The sequence below is a fragment of the Cryptomeria japonica genome, chromosome 3 (assembly GCF_030272615.1).
Source record: "Cryptomeria japonica chromosome 3, Sugi_1.0, whole genome shotgun sequence".
Classification (NCBI taxonomy): domain Eukaryota; kingdom Viridiplantae; phylum Streptophyta; class Pinopsida; order Cupressales; family Cupressaceae; genus Cryptomeria; species Cryptomeria japonica.
The window spans coordinates 733,648,914-733,666,814 of record NC_081407.1 but is presented as its reverse complement, the minus strand read 5'-3'; the positions used below and the strand labels follow the sequence as shown (position 1 = coordinate 733,666,814).

At 36.0% G+C, this 17,901-nt stretch overlaps 1 protein-coding gene across 1 annotated transcript; it reads right to left on the bottom strand.

Annotated features, from left to right (window-relative positions):
- Nucleotides 1-212: 212 nt before the first annotated feature.
- Nucleotides 213-788, bottom strand: LOC131074895 (vacuolar protein sorting-associated protein IST1-like). The gene has a single exon (XM_058011627.2). The coding sequence runs from the start codon at nt 786-788 to the stop codon at nt 213-215; it is 576 nt and encodes a 191-aa protein (XP_057867610.1).
- Nucleotides 789-17,901: the final 17,113 nt, after the last annotated feature.

Sequence of the window (17,901 nt, the reverse complement as noted above, 5' to 3'; positions counted from 1 at the left end):
CTGCTTTCTATGAGTACGTGATGTCATTGGGTTTATGATTTACTACCTAGTTCTCTGATGTAAAATATATAGATGAACGTGACTATTTTACAGAACACTGTTATTTTACTCTAGCATTATAGGAATTAAGTTCGGAAGATTCACATGAACTAATACAATGCTTCCAAGGATTCAAACATATTCGCCCTATCAAATCTCTGATCAATCTGTCCTCAGCTTCCCAAGTCTGCACATGTAACTGAGGAATCCCATGGCAGGCTAAATTCGACTGCTATTTCCTCCATCAATTTCAACTTCAAATCAAGCGTTGCCAATTTATTAGACAATTTACCAATAATTTGCTGGCCTACAGAAGAATCAGAATTCCCATCCAGTGCAGCAGAGACAAATTCAACTCCATATCTCTGCGCAAAAAGATCTCGCAAGCCCTGCAACTCAGGCAAATCAGCACACCTGGCAGAAGCAAATATTAAGCTTGATACTGCTTCATTCAAAACGGGAGGAAGATCGTTGTTTCTTCGCACGTAAGAAATATGTTCCATAATGCATACACAAAAGTTTACAATCAGATTATATCCATCCAAGAGATTTTGTTCCTTGTATAGGAGTTTAGCACGTTTCAAGCAACTTTTGTGCCTTCCATTCTTGAGAAGCTCGACGATATCATTTCTAAGCTGTTTAATCTGTATTTTCCTTTTGTTTTGTAATACTTGCAGGCGTTTTATAAGTATTTCTAGGAGAAACTTGCACTTGGAGGCTTTGCTCCACCCAAACAATCTCTCCAACATTATTACCGCACTGCAGTGTGCAGAAGAAGAGATCCTGAATTTACATGGAAAAGGCTTATGGATTGGGTGATTTGTAAAATATTATATAGCTTTGTCCTCCAAACACAGGAAGACGTTGCGGCCTTTGGAGAGGGTAGCAAATAAGCATAACAAAACTACATTAGTTAGTTTAATAATAGAAAGATTAAAGGAGAATAACGTCATTGTTTTCTATTAAGGGTAAAAATTAGGTATTGATGAACTCTAAAATATATTATAGTGGAGCAACAAGAACAACATAATAAAATTAGGTTACTGTTGTTGCAGTCCCTTCCACCCCCTTGGTTCCTACACCTGTTGCTCATGCTTCTCACCTTCACTCTGCTTCTGGCGATTCTTCTCTTGCTGCTGCTCCGCTGCAACAGCTTGTTGCCACCATGCAACAACAGTCTGGTAGTGACTCTGCAGGGTCTTCCCCACTTGTTTCTTCTTTGAAAGTTCCTAATGATAGTGTTGTCTAGACGGTTGTTTGTCGTAGGCGGAAAGGAAAATCTAACCCCCTTTCCCAAGCCCTCCTTTGTCAAGATTTGGGGTTTTCTCCCCCCTCTTGATTTGGGTTGGGTTGTTGATGGTTTGACAAGTTGGTTTGGCTTGTCCGACTTTGTCCTTTTGGGGTTTGCACCCCTACTTGGTCTTTTAATTTTGATAGCCTTTGGCTTTGTAAAGGGTCAACTCCCTTCTTAACACTGCTTTTTTAATCAAAAACATAATAAAATCATATTGGTTCAAGGCATTCAAATTGAGTTCCAAAATAGATGAAACATACAAATCAGGTAAAGAGCAAACAAAAGAGAGAGCCTAGATATGCTAGGCACAATAAAAGACAACACACTCTTTCCTCTTGTGTGGATTGAGATACAAATTTGGGAAGATCATTCTTCTTCCTTTGAACAATAGTCTATGATTCAATATCAACTTAGTCTTTATATGCAAGAAAAGGGGGGAGGGAAGCTCCAAAACTAGCCCAACCATAGGTGTCAAGGAGGGAGAAGAACACTTAGCTAGAGAATTCAAGCATCAAGGAACCTTAGTAATACTGTGTAGTTGATATACCAACATGAAGGAATCTCAAGAGAAATAAAATTAGATAGTCAAGCAACCAAGTCACAAACAAAGGAAGCTCTGCCATTAGGAGTTGAGGGAGCCAAAGGAACTAAGATAGACTCAACAATAATAGTAGTACTGGTCAAAATTGCTAAAATATGCCTAGAATGAATTGAACCCTATGCATCAAAATTAAAACTCTTAGGAAAATACTATAATATGGTGAAAGAGAGAATTTCACCATCATGTAGGAGAGGTTGGTTTATGAATAATGCAAGTGCAATCAAAATTAAAATACCCCATGCTAAAGAAACATTTGCAACAAAAAAGGATACCATCGTAATTGATAGTGTAGGTCCAAGGTTGATCAACAACCTATAAAATAATTTCCCTAGGAAGAGCCTCTATAAGGTCAATATCCACTAAGATTTGGGTGAAGGAGGTGTGAGAAAATTTTGAATTGGAAGAGTCAACCTTTAAAAGTGACCAATAGCATTGTTAATATCCTCAAAATTTTATTTACGCCAAATCACAAAGAGGTAGATTAGGAAATCTAACCTAAATGGGTAAAATATAGATATAGAATCAGTCGTAAGGTTTACTAAAGTAATATAGGGCTTAACCAATATAGAATGGTAACCCCAAGTATAGACTATTTCCTCTAGAATAGTGCCCCTATCCTTTGAGGAATCGAAAGCTGCCACAAAATATCTCTTGGCACAAGGTCAAAACTCTATCATATCCTCTAAAATAGGGAGCTAATGCTTTGAAATTTAACCATTCAATTTAATGACTGAAGGCTAGAGGTAGAAAAAATTGCATTTTGGGCCTTTATTAGAGATAAATGATTCAATGTCAACCATAACCAATATGGGAGTGGATAGGGCATAGGGGAGCAACACAAGCTTGGATACACAAAGGTACTAAAGGAATTTTCAAATGTCAGGTCTATATGGTTGGTCAGATGGTCAACTCACTATACGCAAAGGTATTAAAGGCATTTTCAAATATTTCTTTTTAATAGAAAAAAATTATTTGCAATTCCTATTTTGTTTGCATCACTTTTGGCATGGTCATTGTTTGGTTAAGTAGGAAGCACAATGCTCACCTTTACTACCTCGGGCACATTCCTAACCAACAATTTATACACTTAAGTGGTGCGGCCTCTGACTTGGCACCCTCTTACCACCTATAGCTCTATCCACACCCCCATGCACTAGTCTATTGGTGGTGGGCTAGTGGGGTTCTTTTTTGCCCCATTGTAACATAGGGTTGTGTGGGTGCCCAGGGGCTAGCCCACTAGGACCTAAAAAAATTCATTTTGTGAAATAATTTGAAAATATTGGGAAAATGGTCATAACTTTCACATACGAAATCTATTTTTTTTAAATGAGATATCATTGAAAAGCTAGTTCAATGAAGTTTTGAGTGTTGTGGGTATTTTTTGTAGATTCTATTATTTGGTGCAATTTTTTCACTATCAAAGTCATATCTTCTATTTTGGTTGTTAAGCTCATAACTTTTTGCTATGATCTTTTATTTTCATGATTCTTTCGATGTTTGAAAGGTATTAATAAGCTCTACACAACCATCCATGCACTTTTTTAGTTTTAGCCTCAAGTTCATTTTATATCAATTATTGTCTAACGGGTACCCTAAAGTGTTACCTAGAAATCATGTCACTTGGGAAGGTGTCATTTTGATGTTTATTTTCATTTAAATTTCATATCATTTGTCAATCAATTGTTGCTTCAAATATTCTAGGGTTGTACCAGTTTGAGAGTTTTCTGATTGTTCCTGTAGTGTCCTAAAATTGCGACACTTGCAATTTCGACTGCATTTGGGTCTTCATGAAGGCGGCGCAACGTTGAGCCTGAATGGAGACCTCGAAACCTACTTGCAACATCAAAAACTGCATCTTTTTGCACCTTGGCTTGATCCTCCTTGCACCCTGCTATCCCGGGAGGTGGGACCATGGCACCCAGCGCCCTGGTCCTTCAGGACCATGGTGCCCAGCGCCCTGGTCCCTGGCCCTATTTTGGGCCCGGTCTCTTGTTGGGCATTGGGTCTTCAAGTTTGCAATTTGGAAAATAATGTTCCTGGGTCGGCCTAAGGCTGGAAAAATCAGTCTCCTAACCCTAATTAACAAGTATATAAACTACTTTTCCTCTCCTAGAAAGGGAGGAAGGAAGTAAGCAAGAGCAAGACGCGGAAGCGATATTCAAATATTCAAACATTCAAACATTCAAGCATTCAAGCATTCCTTCAAGCAATTGAGCATTCTAAGTCTCCATTCAAGGCTAGGTGTTGCATTCAAGACAAGGATTCAACCATTGAAGAGGAGATCACATACAACATACAACATCATTACACCTTCGCATGTAAGAATACAAACATTCTTACAACAAGGTATCAGTACTTGATTACATTACAAACACTTACATTTACAGTATTCTCATTTCTTGGTTAATTCCAAAACCGGGGTTTGACCTAAAGGCAAACCCCTAATCCTTAACCCCCCAATCGTCCTCTCTTTTCTGTGTGTAGGTTGCAAGTACACGGCTGTAATTGAAGATCTGGAATCCTTGTGCAAAGACGAACAGATCCCCCTTCGTTTCGCGGATTTTTCGGAGGACCGTGTGCACTTCGGGCGCCATCGTCCCGTCAACTTTCGCTCAAATTTGCAGGATAGCATCGTCTTGACATTTTACTGCTAATTTCAGGTCCGTAGCTTCATCCTGTGTCCCTATCTCTGTCTACAAGCGAATCTTTCTATCTACATTCTTTACAAAAGAGGGTATCCTTGATGTCTCAACCCTTGAAACTCATTTAGAATCCAGTCTTGCATTGTGTGGGATTGGATCTTGTGGGTTTCAACCCCTCTTTTGAATGTAAAGTCTCTCCTAAGTGAAAACCGTCAATCCTAGTGACCTCCTTTCTCTCTCCATGGAGTGGGGGAACGCCTATGGTTCGATTTTCTGCTTTACATTTTGGTGAACCCGACATGAACATCCTAATTCTGATTATTCATGGTTAGATCTGAAAATTTTTTGCTTCTTTAATTACATTTCCATGTTTGATCTTTTGCAAATTTTAGAGGTTAATTGCATAAAAACCCTAAATTTTCCTTTTGAGCTTATGAAATGTTTAATTGTTAATGCTTGTTTCAGATCTACCCTTCTATTGCAAATTGTCAACTCATATTTGTGCTCTAATTCTGAAAATTAAGTGGTTAAGCGTCAAAACCCTAATTTTTAGAACCCTCTTGATTCAACCTTTAACCAATGATTTCACTGATCAAAACACCTCCAAATCAGCTGTAACTTTGGATTCCGCAACAAAATCACAATATCTCTCATCCCTGAAAATTTTGAAAAAAGTTGCGAGGACCATGTGCACCCCGAGCGCCATCGTCCCCGACATTTTTTCTGAAATTTCGGGAGCTAGATCTCACTGTATTTTTCTGCTAAAATCCAGAATCTTGGCTGATTTCATCAATTCTAACACTTTCAAAATTAAAGTCAAAGTTGGTCTAGTGATTGCTTGGATAAAGGATTATAATCATTCAAAAATTGTTGAAATTGAAATTTGTGTTAAAATTGTGTTTCTTACTGTCCTAAATCTGAAAAGTGTGTTGGCATTCATTCAAAGTTTCAGTGCTTTATTCAAATTCTTGCAGTTTGTGACTTTTGAAATTAAGTGTTTAATTGCAGCAACTTTGATTTCCACTTTCAAAATTGAATTTTGCATGAAATTGAGTCAACTTTTAAATTTCAAAGTTTTCATTGCTTTTAGTATTCCCTCTAAAATCTTAAAATTCAAAATTTTAGTTTCCCTCTCCTTTTCAAAATTCAAATTTTGCATTTTTCAACAATCTTGGTAGGGTTCAATTTTGAGATTGCAACTTTAATTTAGCCTATCTACAGATCGTAAAATCACTCAATTTTTTCAGATTAGCTTTAAAATCATCATAACTTTCATCTCTGAAAATTTCGAAAAAAGTTGCGAGGACCGTGTGCACTACGTTCGCCACGGTCCCCGACATTTTTTCTGAAATTTCGGGAGATTGTCCTGATTGCATTTAACAGCTTAAATCTAGGAGATTGGCTGATTTTATTGAAATTTTCTACCTCTAAATTCGAAAATAAATTCAAAATCTTCTCTCTCTCTTTAGTGCATGAGTTTTACAACAATAAGCCCTACTTACACTATTCCCGTTAGACGAAGCCTTAGAATTAAGTCTTTCCAGGGTTTAATTACCGAGGAGATGGAACCTAATTTGAATGGCCTTTTTAACGAGGACATGGGTAATTCCTCTAATCCTCTTAATGATGAAGAAGCTCTCCATGAGGTTTCTGCAGAACAACTTTCAAAATTGGGTAATGAAGTTGATGATTTTCAACAATGGATGTCTCAAGAATACCCCGATAGTGAAGCTCTTTCATTGATTAAGGGTCTAAAACGTATGGTTCAAAGTGATAAGAATGGAATTGATATTTTGCGTAGTATTGCACACATTGTGGATTCGAATGTGATGCCTATGAAGAGTTGTGCCGAAACTTTAGGTTATACACAACCTCCTACTCAAGTCAATCATTCTACCCCTTTGACAACTTCTATTGCTAGTATACCTACTTTTACATCAAACATAATGACTACTTCAATACAAAACATTCCACCTATGATCACCAGTCATGGGGGCAATCCTTCTTCTTCAATCAACCCTCTTCCTTCATTCAATCCGACTTCCTCATTCATTCCTTCAATGAGTGTTCCTATTACATCTCCACAAATGAACATGACGCAAGGGGGGAATTCGTTCAACCATTCCATTCCTCCTTGTAGTGTTCCTTTTTTCGAATCATCTCCTATGACTAACTATCATAGTGTCCTGCCACCTTACTCTCAATCAATACCTTCTTTCAATAACATAATACCTCCATCACAATCTAACAAGTCTAATATGAACTCTTCGACTGAAGCGACCATTAACAATCTTGCACAAACTGTCTCTTCTTTACAACAGCAAATTGCCTCTATGAATCAATCTAAGTTTAGTGTGCCCACATTTGACGTTGCGAGCCCACTTTCTCTTGACATTTTTCGAGCTATTCCCCCTAAGCATGTTGAAATCCCACAGTTGGAGCTTTATAATGGTAAAGGGGATCCTCTAACACATGTTAAGACCTTTCAAACAATATGTACCGATTTTGCTCATGACCAAAGGTTGCTTGCAAAACTGTTTACTAGAACATTAAGAGATAAATCTCTACAATGGTATTGCTCGTTGCCTTCTTATTCTATTACTTCTTTCGAACAACTTGCAAATGCTTTTATTCAACAATTTCAAAACAATATAAGTCCTAAAGTTACTTTGATTGATTTAATGCATTGTAAACAAGGTGTTAAAGAAAAAGTGACTGATTTCATTAGTAGATATAAGCATTTGTATGCTCAAATTTCCTTTCCAGTACCTGACAATGATAGTCAAAGAATCTTTATTTCTAATTTACAAAAAGATATTAGAGAAAAACTTTTGTTTTCTGAGTTTACTTCTTTCCAACAGTTGTGCGCAACTCTTCACAATTATCAACTGACTGTGAGTCAAATGGAACAAGCAAATCCTATGGCTCCGAGTGATAAGGGTGATAGTAGTCAACAACCATTTGGGAAGTTCAAACCGAATAGAGAGGTCATTAAGTTCAATGAAAACATCATCAACAACAATGTGAATGCAGCATCAGGTGTGCCTCCTATTTCTATGTTTTTCAAGAAAGAGAGAAAGTTTACTCCTTTGAATGAATCAATGCATAGTATTATGAATAAGTTATTGGAACAAAATGTGCTTACTCTCCCTCCTATAAAGCAAATAGATCCTGCAAATATTAATTCACCCTATTTTGATAACAAATCTTTTTGTCAATTTCATCGTCAACCTAGGCATGATACCGAAAAATGTTTTGCTTTAAAGGGTAAAATTCAAGATTTGATTGATAATAATACTATCTCTGTTTCTGGTGTGAATGATAAAGGCAACACATCTGTAGCTCCTCCTAACCAAAATCTTAAGATTTTTACTGATCCATTACCTTCTCATACCTCTAATGTGATTGAGACTAATGATTCCTCTTTCTCACCTGATAGTCTTGTGTCTATGACTCCGAATGTGATTAACTTTGTGGAACAGCAGAAAATCCCTAAAGAACCTTCCATCACATTTGATTCCAGTGAAACTATCAGGGCACCTGATGGTCCTTTATATATAGTTGCAAAAGTCAAAAATACACCTTGTCGTGGAGTGCTTATTGATCCTTCTTGTATGGTTAATGTCATTACTGAAGAATTTATTTTTACTTTGCAATTGAATCAAGTGATATATGACAAAACAAATGTGGTTGTGAAATTGTTTGATACATTTTCTTCTCCTGCAATTGGTTATATTACATTACCTATTGAGGTTCATAACATACCCCTTGATGTGGACTTTGCTATTATTCCATCATCCGAACAATTTCATGTGAAGTTAGGCTATCCTTGGCTATCTTCCATGAAAGCTATTGCTTCTCCTATTCACAAGTGTTTGAAATTTCCCCATAATGGTGAAGTTGTTACTATCAATCATAGTCTCTTTAAACCAACTGAAAGAACTTCTAGCATTCCTATTGATTATTTTTGGCCTAAACAATTCCAATCTCTTCCACCGCGGAGTGATCATCTTTTCAAATCTTATCAAAAGTGGAAAAAAGATATGATCCTATCTCTAAGTGAACCTAGAACACCCAAACTTGATATTCCTATCATTCTTGAGAAGGAAGTTCTTCCTTTGAAAGATAAAACTAATGTCTTTCCTCAAGAAGATTCCCAACCCATCCCCATGGATGTGACTACGTCTATGTCTAATAAACTTTCTAAAGGTAGACCTATACCTCCTCGTCATGATGGACTTGGCCTCCTTCCTAAACCAAATATTCCTCCCTTATATGGAGCAGTTCCTCCTCCTTCCTCTTATAGAGAGAAGAGACCTTCCTCTTCTCCTATTATTCAACCTAAGAGACCACAACCTAAATACCCAAGTGATAAGGATGAGAACATTCCTCCTTCTCAATCTTCTCAACCTCCTACTAAGACTAGACGAATTCGTTCTGCACGTGAACGCCGACGAAAGCGTCGTCTTAGAGCTTAGGCAGCTGCTTCTCAAAATTTGCAATCCCCAAAAACACCTTCAGCTAGTATTATTCCATTTTCTCCTCAGCCAAAAATTGAGCCAAAATCTCCTAAACATAAGACGCATGATGGTTTTGATCCTGTGCAAGTTAAAGATCCTATTTTTATAAATCTTGATGATGATATAGATGAAAATGTTATTCATGATGAAAATGTTACTCCTCTTTCTTCTGATAGTGAATATGAATATGTTGATGTTGATAACCATTTATCTAACGAATTTTCTAAAGCACTTATCCTAGCTCCTAGACAAGAACAACGTGGCGTGGAACATGAACATAGCCCTTGTTTGGATCTTGTGATAGCTCCATCTGCTGTGTTGGATGTTCCTCCTCTAGCGTGTTTCCTGCCTTCCTGAGATATTGATCAGCAAGATCGAGGGTGGATGACGTGCTAGACTAGTTTCATTAGCATAGCAGACTCTCTCCTCCTCTCTTGATCTCTTTTGTTACTTCTTCTATGTGTTATTCTCATTCTTCTATTTGTTGTCCTTAGTGTTGTCTACTTGAGGATGATGCAAAGCATTGAGATCTCTTTTGGTCTCTCTCATGTTGACTCAAAAGACACGTGTTCCCTTCTTCTAGGTGACCTTCCTTGATGGGGAATGAAGAACAATTATGCATACATACATATGATATACATGAATTATCATATAGCATATTGACCCCGAGGAAAGTGAAGTCACCTCGTGCTTTGTGTTTTGTGTCTATTATCCTTGGGCTTATCTCACACTTGGGGGCTAAATCCTTGTGATAACATGCTCCTTTCCCTTCTTATTTCGTATATGTATCACTACCTTAAAGCAATCACCCCCGATGAGGCGTGTGCGATCACTTTAACGTAGGGGGGCATACACCCCGTTCATATCTCTTCAAGATACTTGAAAATCTCTTGGCAAACTTAGCTTTGCCTTGAAAATTTTTGGTATTTTTCTTGCATGACTCATAGTGAGGGAACCTTACTACTGACAGTCATGGTTCTCCCTCGTGATCTTCCCTTTTACTTTGTCAATCAAAGTCGTAAGATCCTTAGTCCACTGGGGGCTTGGTGTATCTTGCCTCCTTGACATGGTGAAAGTCTTTCAATGTTGTTTCCTTGTACTTTACCGGAAGTATGGGTGTATGCTTATACTCCCGCTAAAGTGGGGGCTAAATGTAGCGTCCTAAAATTGCGACACTTGCAATTTCGACTGCATTTGGGTCTTCATGATGGCGGCACAACGTTGAGCCTGAATGGAGACCTCGAAACCTGCTTGCGACATCAAAAACTGCATCTTTTTGCACCTTGGCCTGATCCTCCTTGCACCCTGTTGTCCCAGGAGGTGGGACCATGGCGCCCAGCGCCCTGGTCCTTGGCCCTGTTTTGGGCCCGGTCTCTTGTTGGGCATTGGGTCTTCAAGTTTGCAATTTGGAAAATAATGTTCCTGGGTTAGCCTAAGGTTGGAAAAATCAGTCTCCTAACCCTAATTGACAAGTATATAAACTACTTTTCCTCTCCTAGAAAGGGAGGAAGGAAGTAAGCAAGAGCAAGACGCGGAAGCGATATTCAAATATTCAAACATTCAAACATTCAAGCATTCAAGCATTCCTTCAAGCAATTGAGCATTCTAAGTCTCCATTCAAGGCTAGGTGTTGCATTCAAGACAAGGATTCAACCATTGAAGAGGAGATCACATACAACATACAACATCATTACACCTTCGCATGTAAGAATACAAACATTCTTGCAACAAGGTATCAGTACTTGATTACATTACAAACACTTGCATTTACAGTATTCTCATTTCTTGGTTAATTCCAAAACCGGGGTTTGACCTAAAGGCAAACCCCTAATCCTTAACCCCCCAATCGTCCTCTCTTTTCTATGTGTAGGTTGTAGGTACGCGGCTGTAATTGAAGATCTGGAATCCTTGTGCAGAGACGAACAGATCCCCCTTCGTTTCGCGGATTTTTCGGAGGACCGTGTGCACTTCGGGCACCATCGTCCCGTCAACTTTCGCTCAAATTTGCAGGACAGCATCATCTCAACATTTTACTACTAATTTCAGGTCCGTAGCTTCATCCCGTGTCCCTATCTCTATCTACAAGTGAATCTTTCTTACTTTACATACATTCCTAGTTCGATCTTTCTATCTACATTCTTTACAAAAGAGGGTATCCTTGATGTCTCAACCCTTGAAACTCATTTAGAATCCAGTCTTGCATTGTGTGGGATTGGATCTTGTGGGTTTCAACCCCTCTTTTGAATGTAAAGTCTCTCCTAAGTGAAAACCGTCAATCCTAGTGACCTCCTTTCTCTCTCCATGGAGTGGGGGAATGCCTAGGGTTCAATTTTCCGCTTTACAGTTCCTTCACAACAGAACTTAGTTTGTTTACTTACTTGCATAGATGTATCTTATCCTCTATTTTTTAGATTGAGGGTTCTAGAGTTTACTCCACAAAGTACTTCTAGTACTTCTTTGTAGCAAGCTATCTCATTATCTAGATAGGGACGTTGCACTTGTTTATGGTTAAGAATAAATTTATGATTATAATTTATAATATATAAATTATGTTTATAATATAATATTAATTTATTTTTATTTGAATATTAATAACATATTCAATAAAAATTCAAATAGTAATTAGTTATTATTATATTAATTAATAATAATAATAATTACTTCATTTAGGATATATATAACGATCAAGGAGGGGACATGACAGTCTGCCCTTCTCAGAATTGCTTGTCCTCGAGCAATTGACAATTTTCTCAAACTGAGTTATCTCCCAATATGAATCAAATACACGGAGCATACACATGAAAAACACGAAGCATACACATGGATAATTGCAAACACGAAGCATACACGCATTGTCAGATTTTTCTTATTGACTAGAATGAATCAATGATTCATCTTTACCCTACAGGATGGCAGGATCATGGCTCTAATACCACTGTAATGTCCCTACTAGTTAGAGATCATTAACCTGCAAAATATATTGTTAGAATACAACAAACATATATATATAAGTAATCTAAATTGCAATCTAACTTTAAAATACTTACTTAACATAATCACAAATTTTATTTAGTAAAAAGGATACGATTGCCATACGAAAGTATGTCCTTAGGCGGCCGTGAAGCTTGCCTTCTTGGAACCCCTTGGTCCCAAGCCCTCTAGGAAATCGAAGATGACTTTGAATCTTGTCTTGGGTGTAACCTCTTACACCCAAGCCATCCAAGGAAGACCCTTGTCTATTCCTTGCCTTGGGTGATGCCTTCATCATCCAAGTCCTCAGAGGGGACCGACCAGATCCGTCTCTTCTTGGTTGAGTTTAATCAACCAAGCCATACATATGCATATCAGTGTTCAGTATATATACTGCCCTAGGGATTATCATAATCCCTCCCTTAGATTGTGAGTTCCCTCCCTATAGCCTCCAACATGTAATCACATTTATAATACATTTTTGCATTTGATTACTATTTTCCATTCCATAATCCACATTTACAAATTCCTGATTTAACATGTATTCCCTAACATATATTTATAAAGTGTTCATTAATCAATATTCACATTGATCTGTTCAACATATATTTCTACTATTCATTGATATGTATTTATTACTTGTGTTCATACATATTCATTAACACCTAAGAACCATTCGTTAACATATATATTAAAATGTTCGTTACTTATATTCCTCAACATATGTATTAAAATGTTCATTATTAATATTCATTAATATATATATTAAAATATTCATTATTAATATTCATTAATATATATATATATATATTAAAATATTCATTAATATATATATTTAAACATTTATTAATAATGTTCATTAATATATATATTCTAATATTCATTAATATATATATTAATAATATCCATTAATATATATATTCTAATATTCATTATTGATATTCATTAATATGTATATTAGAATATTTATTGACTATATTCCCTTATATATACATTGTGACATCCTTACCTATCTGCACCTGCAGTAGTAAATTATGGTTTGCAGTTCCTTGTTGTTGTTCACGGTGTTCCTTACACCTTGCCCTGCCCCTTTTCCAAATGGATGGGATGTCTTTATATATGGTGGGATAGAATGTTCTAAGAGACACGTCTCTTGTCTCTTGGCAATTGTTGATTATTGCCCCCCCTTCAATGTTGCCTTATCTATCCTTAATTGCTCATTGGGAGAAAGATCAATCATCAAACGATTGTTGCCATAAGACATCAGAAAGAATACCAACAACCTTCCAATACCTCCAACAAGTATGGACTGAAGGGAGATATAACATCCACACCTCATTATCGCTATCAGAGAGAACAATAATTACCATCCTATAAGAGGGAGTTCGAATAAACAATACCGATGAAGGGAACTGAGCATTTCATTGGTTAATTATTTACAATATGATTTTATCAACTCTGATCGAACAATGACTAAATAATAACTGACAAATGATCATCGATTAGTAGCTTGTGGTAAGGGTGCAATGGATGTAAGAGCTATTATTATGATTACCTCATCATTGGCTATGTCTTTGCCTTAATAGATCGGCTAGTATTAAGTCTGTAATATAATCGCATCCTTTCATGTATTGATAAATCGTGGGTGTGTGTGTTAATCATTTTATCACACCATTCCATTATTAAACTTATCGAGCTTGCCCCTTGATGTTTGACTTGTCTAAATAATCGCTATAATATCTTTACTATAATAAGTTGTTGCCATGCCCTTTTAAACTGCTACATGCAAACACATGGATCATTGTTCTTAATCGGTGAGTTTTATCAATGTTTGATCTTAATCATTGGTACTTTATAAACTTAATGTTATACTTATAATATCTATTAGTTGAAAGAGATGAAAAATCAGTAGTTAAAACTATTTAATTTGTATTAGTTTTATCAACTTTTACATTACTGAATATCACTGTCTATTGTGAGGGAACAATCTCTGACAACAGCAGTTTATTTATATTTGATTTAATAATAATCTTTATTAACCATAGATTCATCTTTAATGAGACTATCGTAATTGTTTTCTTCTTCCTATGTCTTTGTATGAGTTCCTTGATGTCTTATATTATATATAAAGGAGTTTTCCTTTAGTTGTTCGGTTCTAGAGTTCTAGTATCTAGATAGGGACGTTTCACTTGTTTATGGTTAAGAATAAATTTATGATTATAATTTATAATATATAAATTATGTTTATAATATAATATTAATTTATTTTTATTTGTATATTAGTAACATATTCAATAAAAATTCAAATAGTAATTAGTTCTTATTATTATATTAATTAATAATAATAATTACTTCATTTAGGATATATATAACGATCAAGGAGGGGACATGACAGCTAGTGGGGTTCTTTTTTGCCCCATTGTAACATAGGGTTGTGTGGGTGCCCAGGGGCTAGCCCACTAGGACCTAAAAAAATTCATTTTGTGAAATAATTTGAAAATATTGGGAAAATGGTCATAACTTTCACATGTGAAATCTATTTTTTTTAAATGAGATATCATTGAAAAGCTAATTCAATGTAGTTTTGAGTGTTGTAGGTATTTTTTGGAGATTATATTATTTGGTGCAATTTTTTCACTATCAAAGTCATATCTTCTTTTTTGGTTGTTAAGCTCATAACTTTTTGCCATGATCTTTTATTTTCATGATTCTTTAGATGTTTGAAAGGTATTAATAAGCTCTACACAACCATCCATGCACTTTTTTTAGTTTTAGCCTCAAGTTCATTTTATATCAATTATTGTCTAACGGGTACCCTAAAGTGTTACCTAGAAATCATGTCACTTGGGAAGGTGTCATTTTGATGTTTAGTTTCATTCAAATTTTATATCATTTGTCAATCAATTGTTGCTTCAAATATTCTAGGGTTGTACCAGTTTGAGAGTTTTCTGATTGTTCCTTCACAACAGAACTTAGTTTGTTTGCTTATTTGCATAGATGTATCTTATCCTCTATTTTTTAGATTGAGGGTTCCAGAGTTTACTCCACAAAGTACTTCTAGTACTTCTTTGTAGCAAGCTATCTCATTATGTGGGAGTTTGCATGGTATCTCTTGGTATCCTTCATATGGCTCAAGGAGATTGAATGGATTTGTGTTGAGTATTTTCATGATGGATTTAGTTCTTGGGTGCATCATTGAGTCCTCCATGCCATCCTTGATTGTATATTTTTTTTGAGCGAGAAATTTTGTCCCAATGGATTTTCTCCTTTTTCTCTTTATGAGAGATTACTTTTGCACTGTACATGGGTACCTAACATGGTCGACCTAGTACCTAAGACCCATCTTGCATCTTGTATCTTACACCTTGAATCATCTGGATAATAATAATATACTCCCTAAGTAGCACTTAAGGAGGGTGTTGATGTGAATAAGGTTTTAGACCTCGTGCAGAGTCGTAAATTGTATCCCTATGCAATTTTGTATTTACCTAGGCCTCACCTTTCTATTTCAATCTTGTGTGCCCTGAATTTGTGCAGACAAACACAAAGGGTAAGTGCAAGGTAATGAGTCACAAATTCGCGGAAGTCCCCCATTTCTAAATCGCATTTTTCCTTTTTTTTCCACAAGCCGCCCTTGCTTGAAAACGGGGGCCCGTTTTGTGGAAGTTGATTCCACAACCCACCACTTGGCTCGGGATTACACTCAGGATAGGCCTGGGATGGCCACACCTGAGACATGGACCTGCAAATTCAAATCTCCATGAATGAAAGCACAAATATGAACTTCTAAAATAGTTTGCATGCCTCTAATCAGAGAATTTTTATACGAAATTAAAACCCATTTCAGATTATACTGTCTAGATTCTAAATATGTAAAATTATTTAAAAATTGATTATTTTAACTATTTTTCATTTAATTTATACTAAATCGGGTCCATAAATTTAAAATCTTAACTAATTTTGTTAATTTAATAACTTTTTTATTTTAAAGAATTTTGGAAAAAAAATTATATGTCATCAATCTACACAAAATTATTTTGTATTTAAAAAAAAAATCAAAAAATGTTAAGTTTACATCAAATTATGTGGGTCGTACACGTCAAATTTTTAAAAAGATAATTACGGCCATTAAAAAATTAATTAAAAAAAATATATTAGAAAAAAAAAATAAAGAAAAATATTCTCATCAATCTTCAGTGTGTTACAAACCATTTTCCAAAACGGTTTGAGAAAATAATTTTAATTGTGTCAAAAAGTGTGGGTCGTACACATGCATGGTATGGTCCTGAAACATGCATTTTTAAAACATGGTTTTTAGAACTCCATTCAAAAAGTTGTTTTTTATTATGTGGGTATTAAAATAAATTACATGTTTGGAAATTACACTTAGAGGCCTATCTTTTATATTCCTGAATTTTTCCAAGATTCAATCTCTAAGTGTTTCAAAATTTAAGCTCAAATGAGACAATCTGAAAATCAGGGAAAACACTTCCACTTTTTGGCCAAAAAGTGGACTCATCTTCTTGCACTGACCCCAAAAACAATATTTTCAACACCTTTGTGGGACCCTGATGGAATTTCAGTCCTAATTGGCAAGACCAAAATGCCCTGGGCACCATGGTCCTCCCAAAAGGGACCCAAATTTAGACAACGCAATGGTCATATCTTAGAGGCAGTAAAAATTTCTCCATGTTGACTTGCTTCGAAATTTCAAGCACATTTGGTATAGTTAGGTATAAAAGCAAGCCTAACCCCCTCATCCTAATTCTATCAATTACAATTTCGCAAGATCAATTCCAAATTCAAAGTGATATAAAGATCAAAGAGGGGAGGAAGAGAGGGATGGGCAGGGAGAGGAAGAGAAAGGATAATTAGACAAAGAGAGATGAAGGGAGAGAAAGTGGGAGGGAATGAAATACAGATGGAATGGATAGATAAATATAAAAAAAGATGGAGAGAGAAAATGAGAGGGAGAGATAAAAAAGATAGAGGGAGATACATATATAGTGAGAGAGAGATATATAAAGAGATAGAGGGAGAGGGAGAGATAAAAAAATATAAAGAGAGAGACTATGATAAGGATATATAAAGAGGGAGAGAGGAGAGGGGGTAGATAAATGAAGAGAAAGAGAGAGGGGGGGTGGGAATGTGTGAAATAGAGGGATGTAAAATATATAAATATTCAAACATATATGTAAAGAGTTAACTAGAGAGAGAAGCATATATATATATATATATATATAGAGAGAGAGAGAGAGAGAGGTATATATATAAAGAGAGAGAGAGAGAGATGGTGGAGAGAGAAAGATATAGGAGAGGGAGGTGGGTGAAAGAGAGAGGATTGATAAATATAAAGAGAGGGAGATATAGAGGAAGAATAAGAGGGAAAGAGGGAGAGGGGGCATGATATAGATATAAAGTGTGACAAAGAGATAAACACAAAAAAATGATGAAAGAGTTAAAAAGAGACTGAATAGAGGGAGATCATGAGGTGAGGGGGAAAGAAGATAGAGAGAAATAGAGGGATTAAAGGAGAGAGGGGAAGGGATATATGAAAAGAGATAGGGAGTATAGAGAGATAGAGGAAGAGAAAGTAGAGGAGAGGGAGAAAAACATAAATATATACTAGTGATATATATAAAGAGGTAGAGAGGGAGGGAGGGACACATTGATACAATGAGGAAAATATACATCCCTTGTCTCTCTCTTTTGTATTTCTACGGCTCCCTTTATCTCTCTATCTCTCCCTTTCTCTATCCCTCTTCCTCTATTTATATATCTCTCCCTTTGTCTCTCTCTATTTATAATCTTCCTCACAATTTATGTGTCTCTCCC

Bases quoted from the DNA above. Each gene is read 5' to 3' on its own strand.
- LOC131074895 (XM_058011627.2), bottom strand. From the start codon at position 788: ATGTTGGAGAGATTGTTTGGGTGGAGCAAAGCCTCCAAGTGCAAGTTT.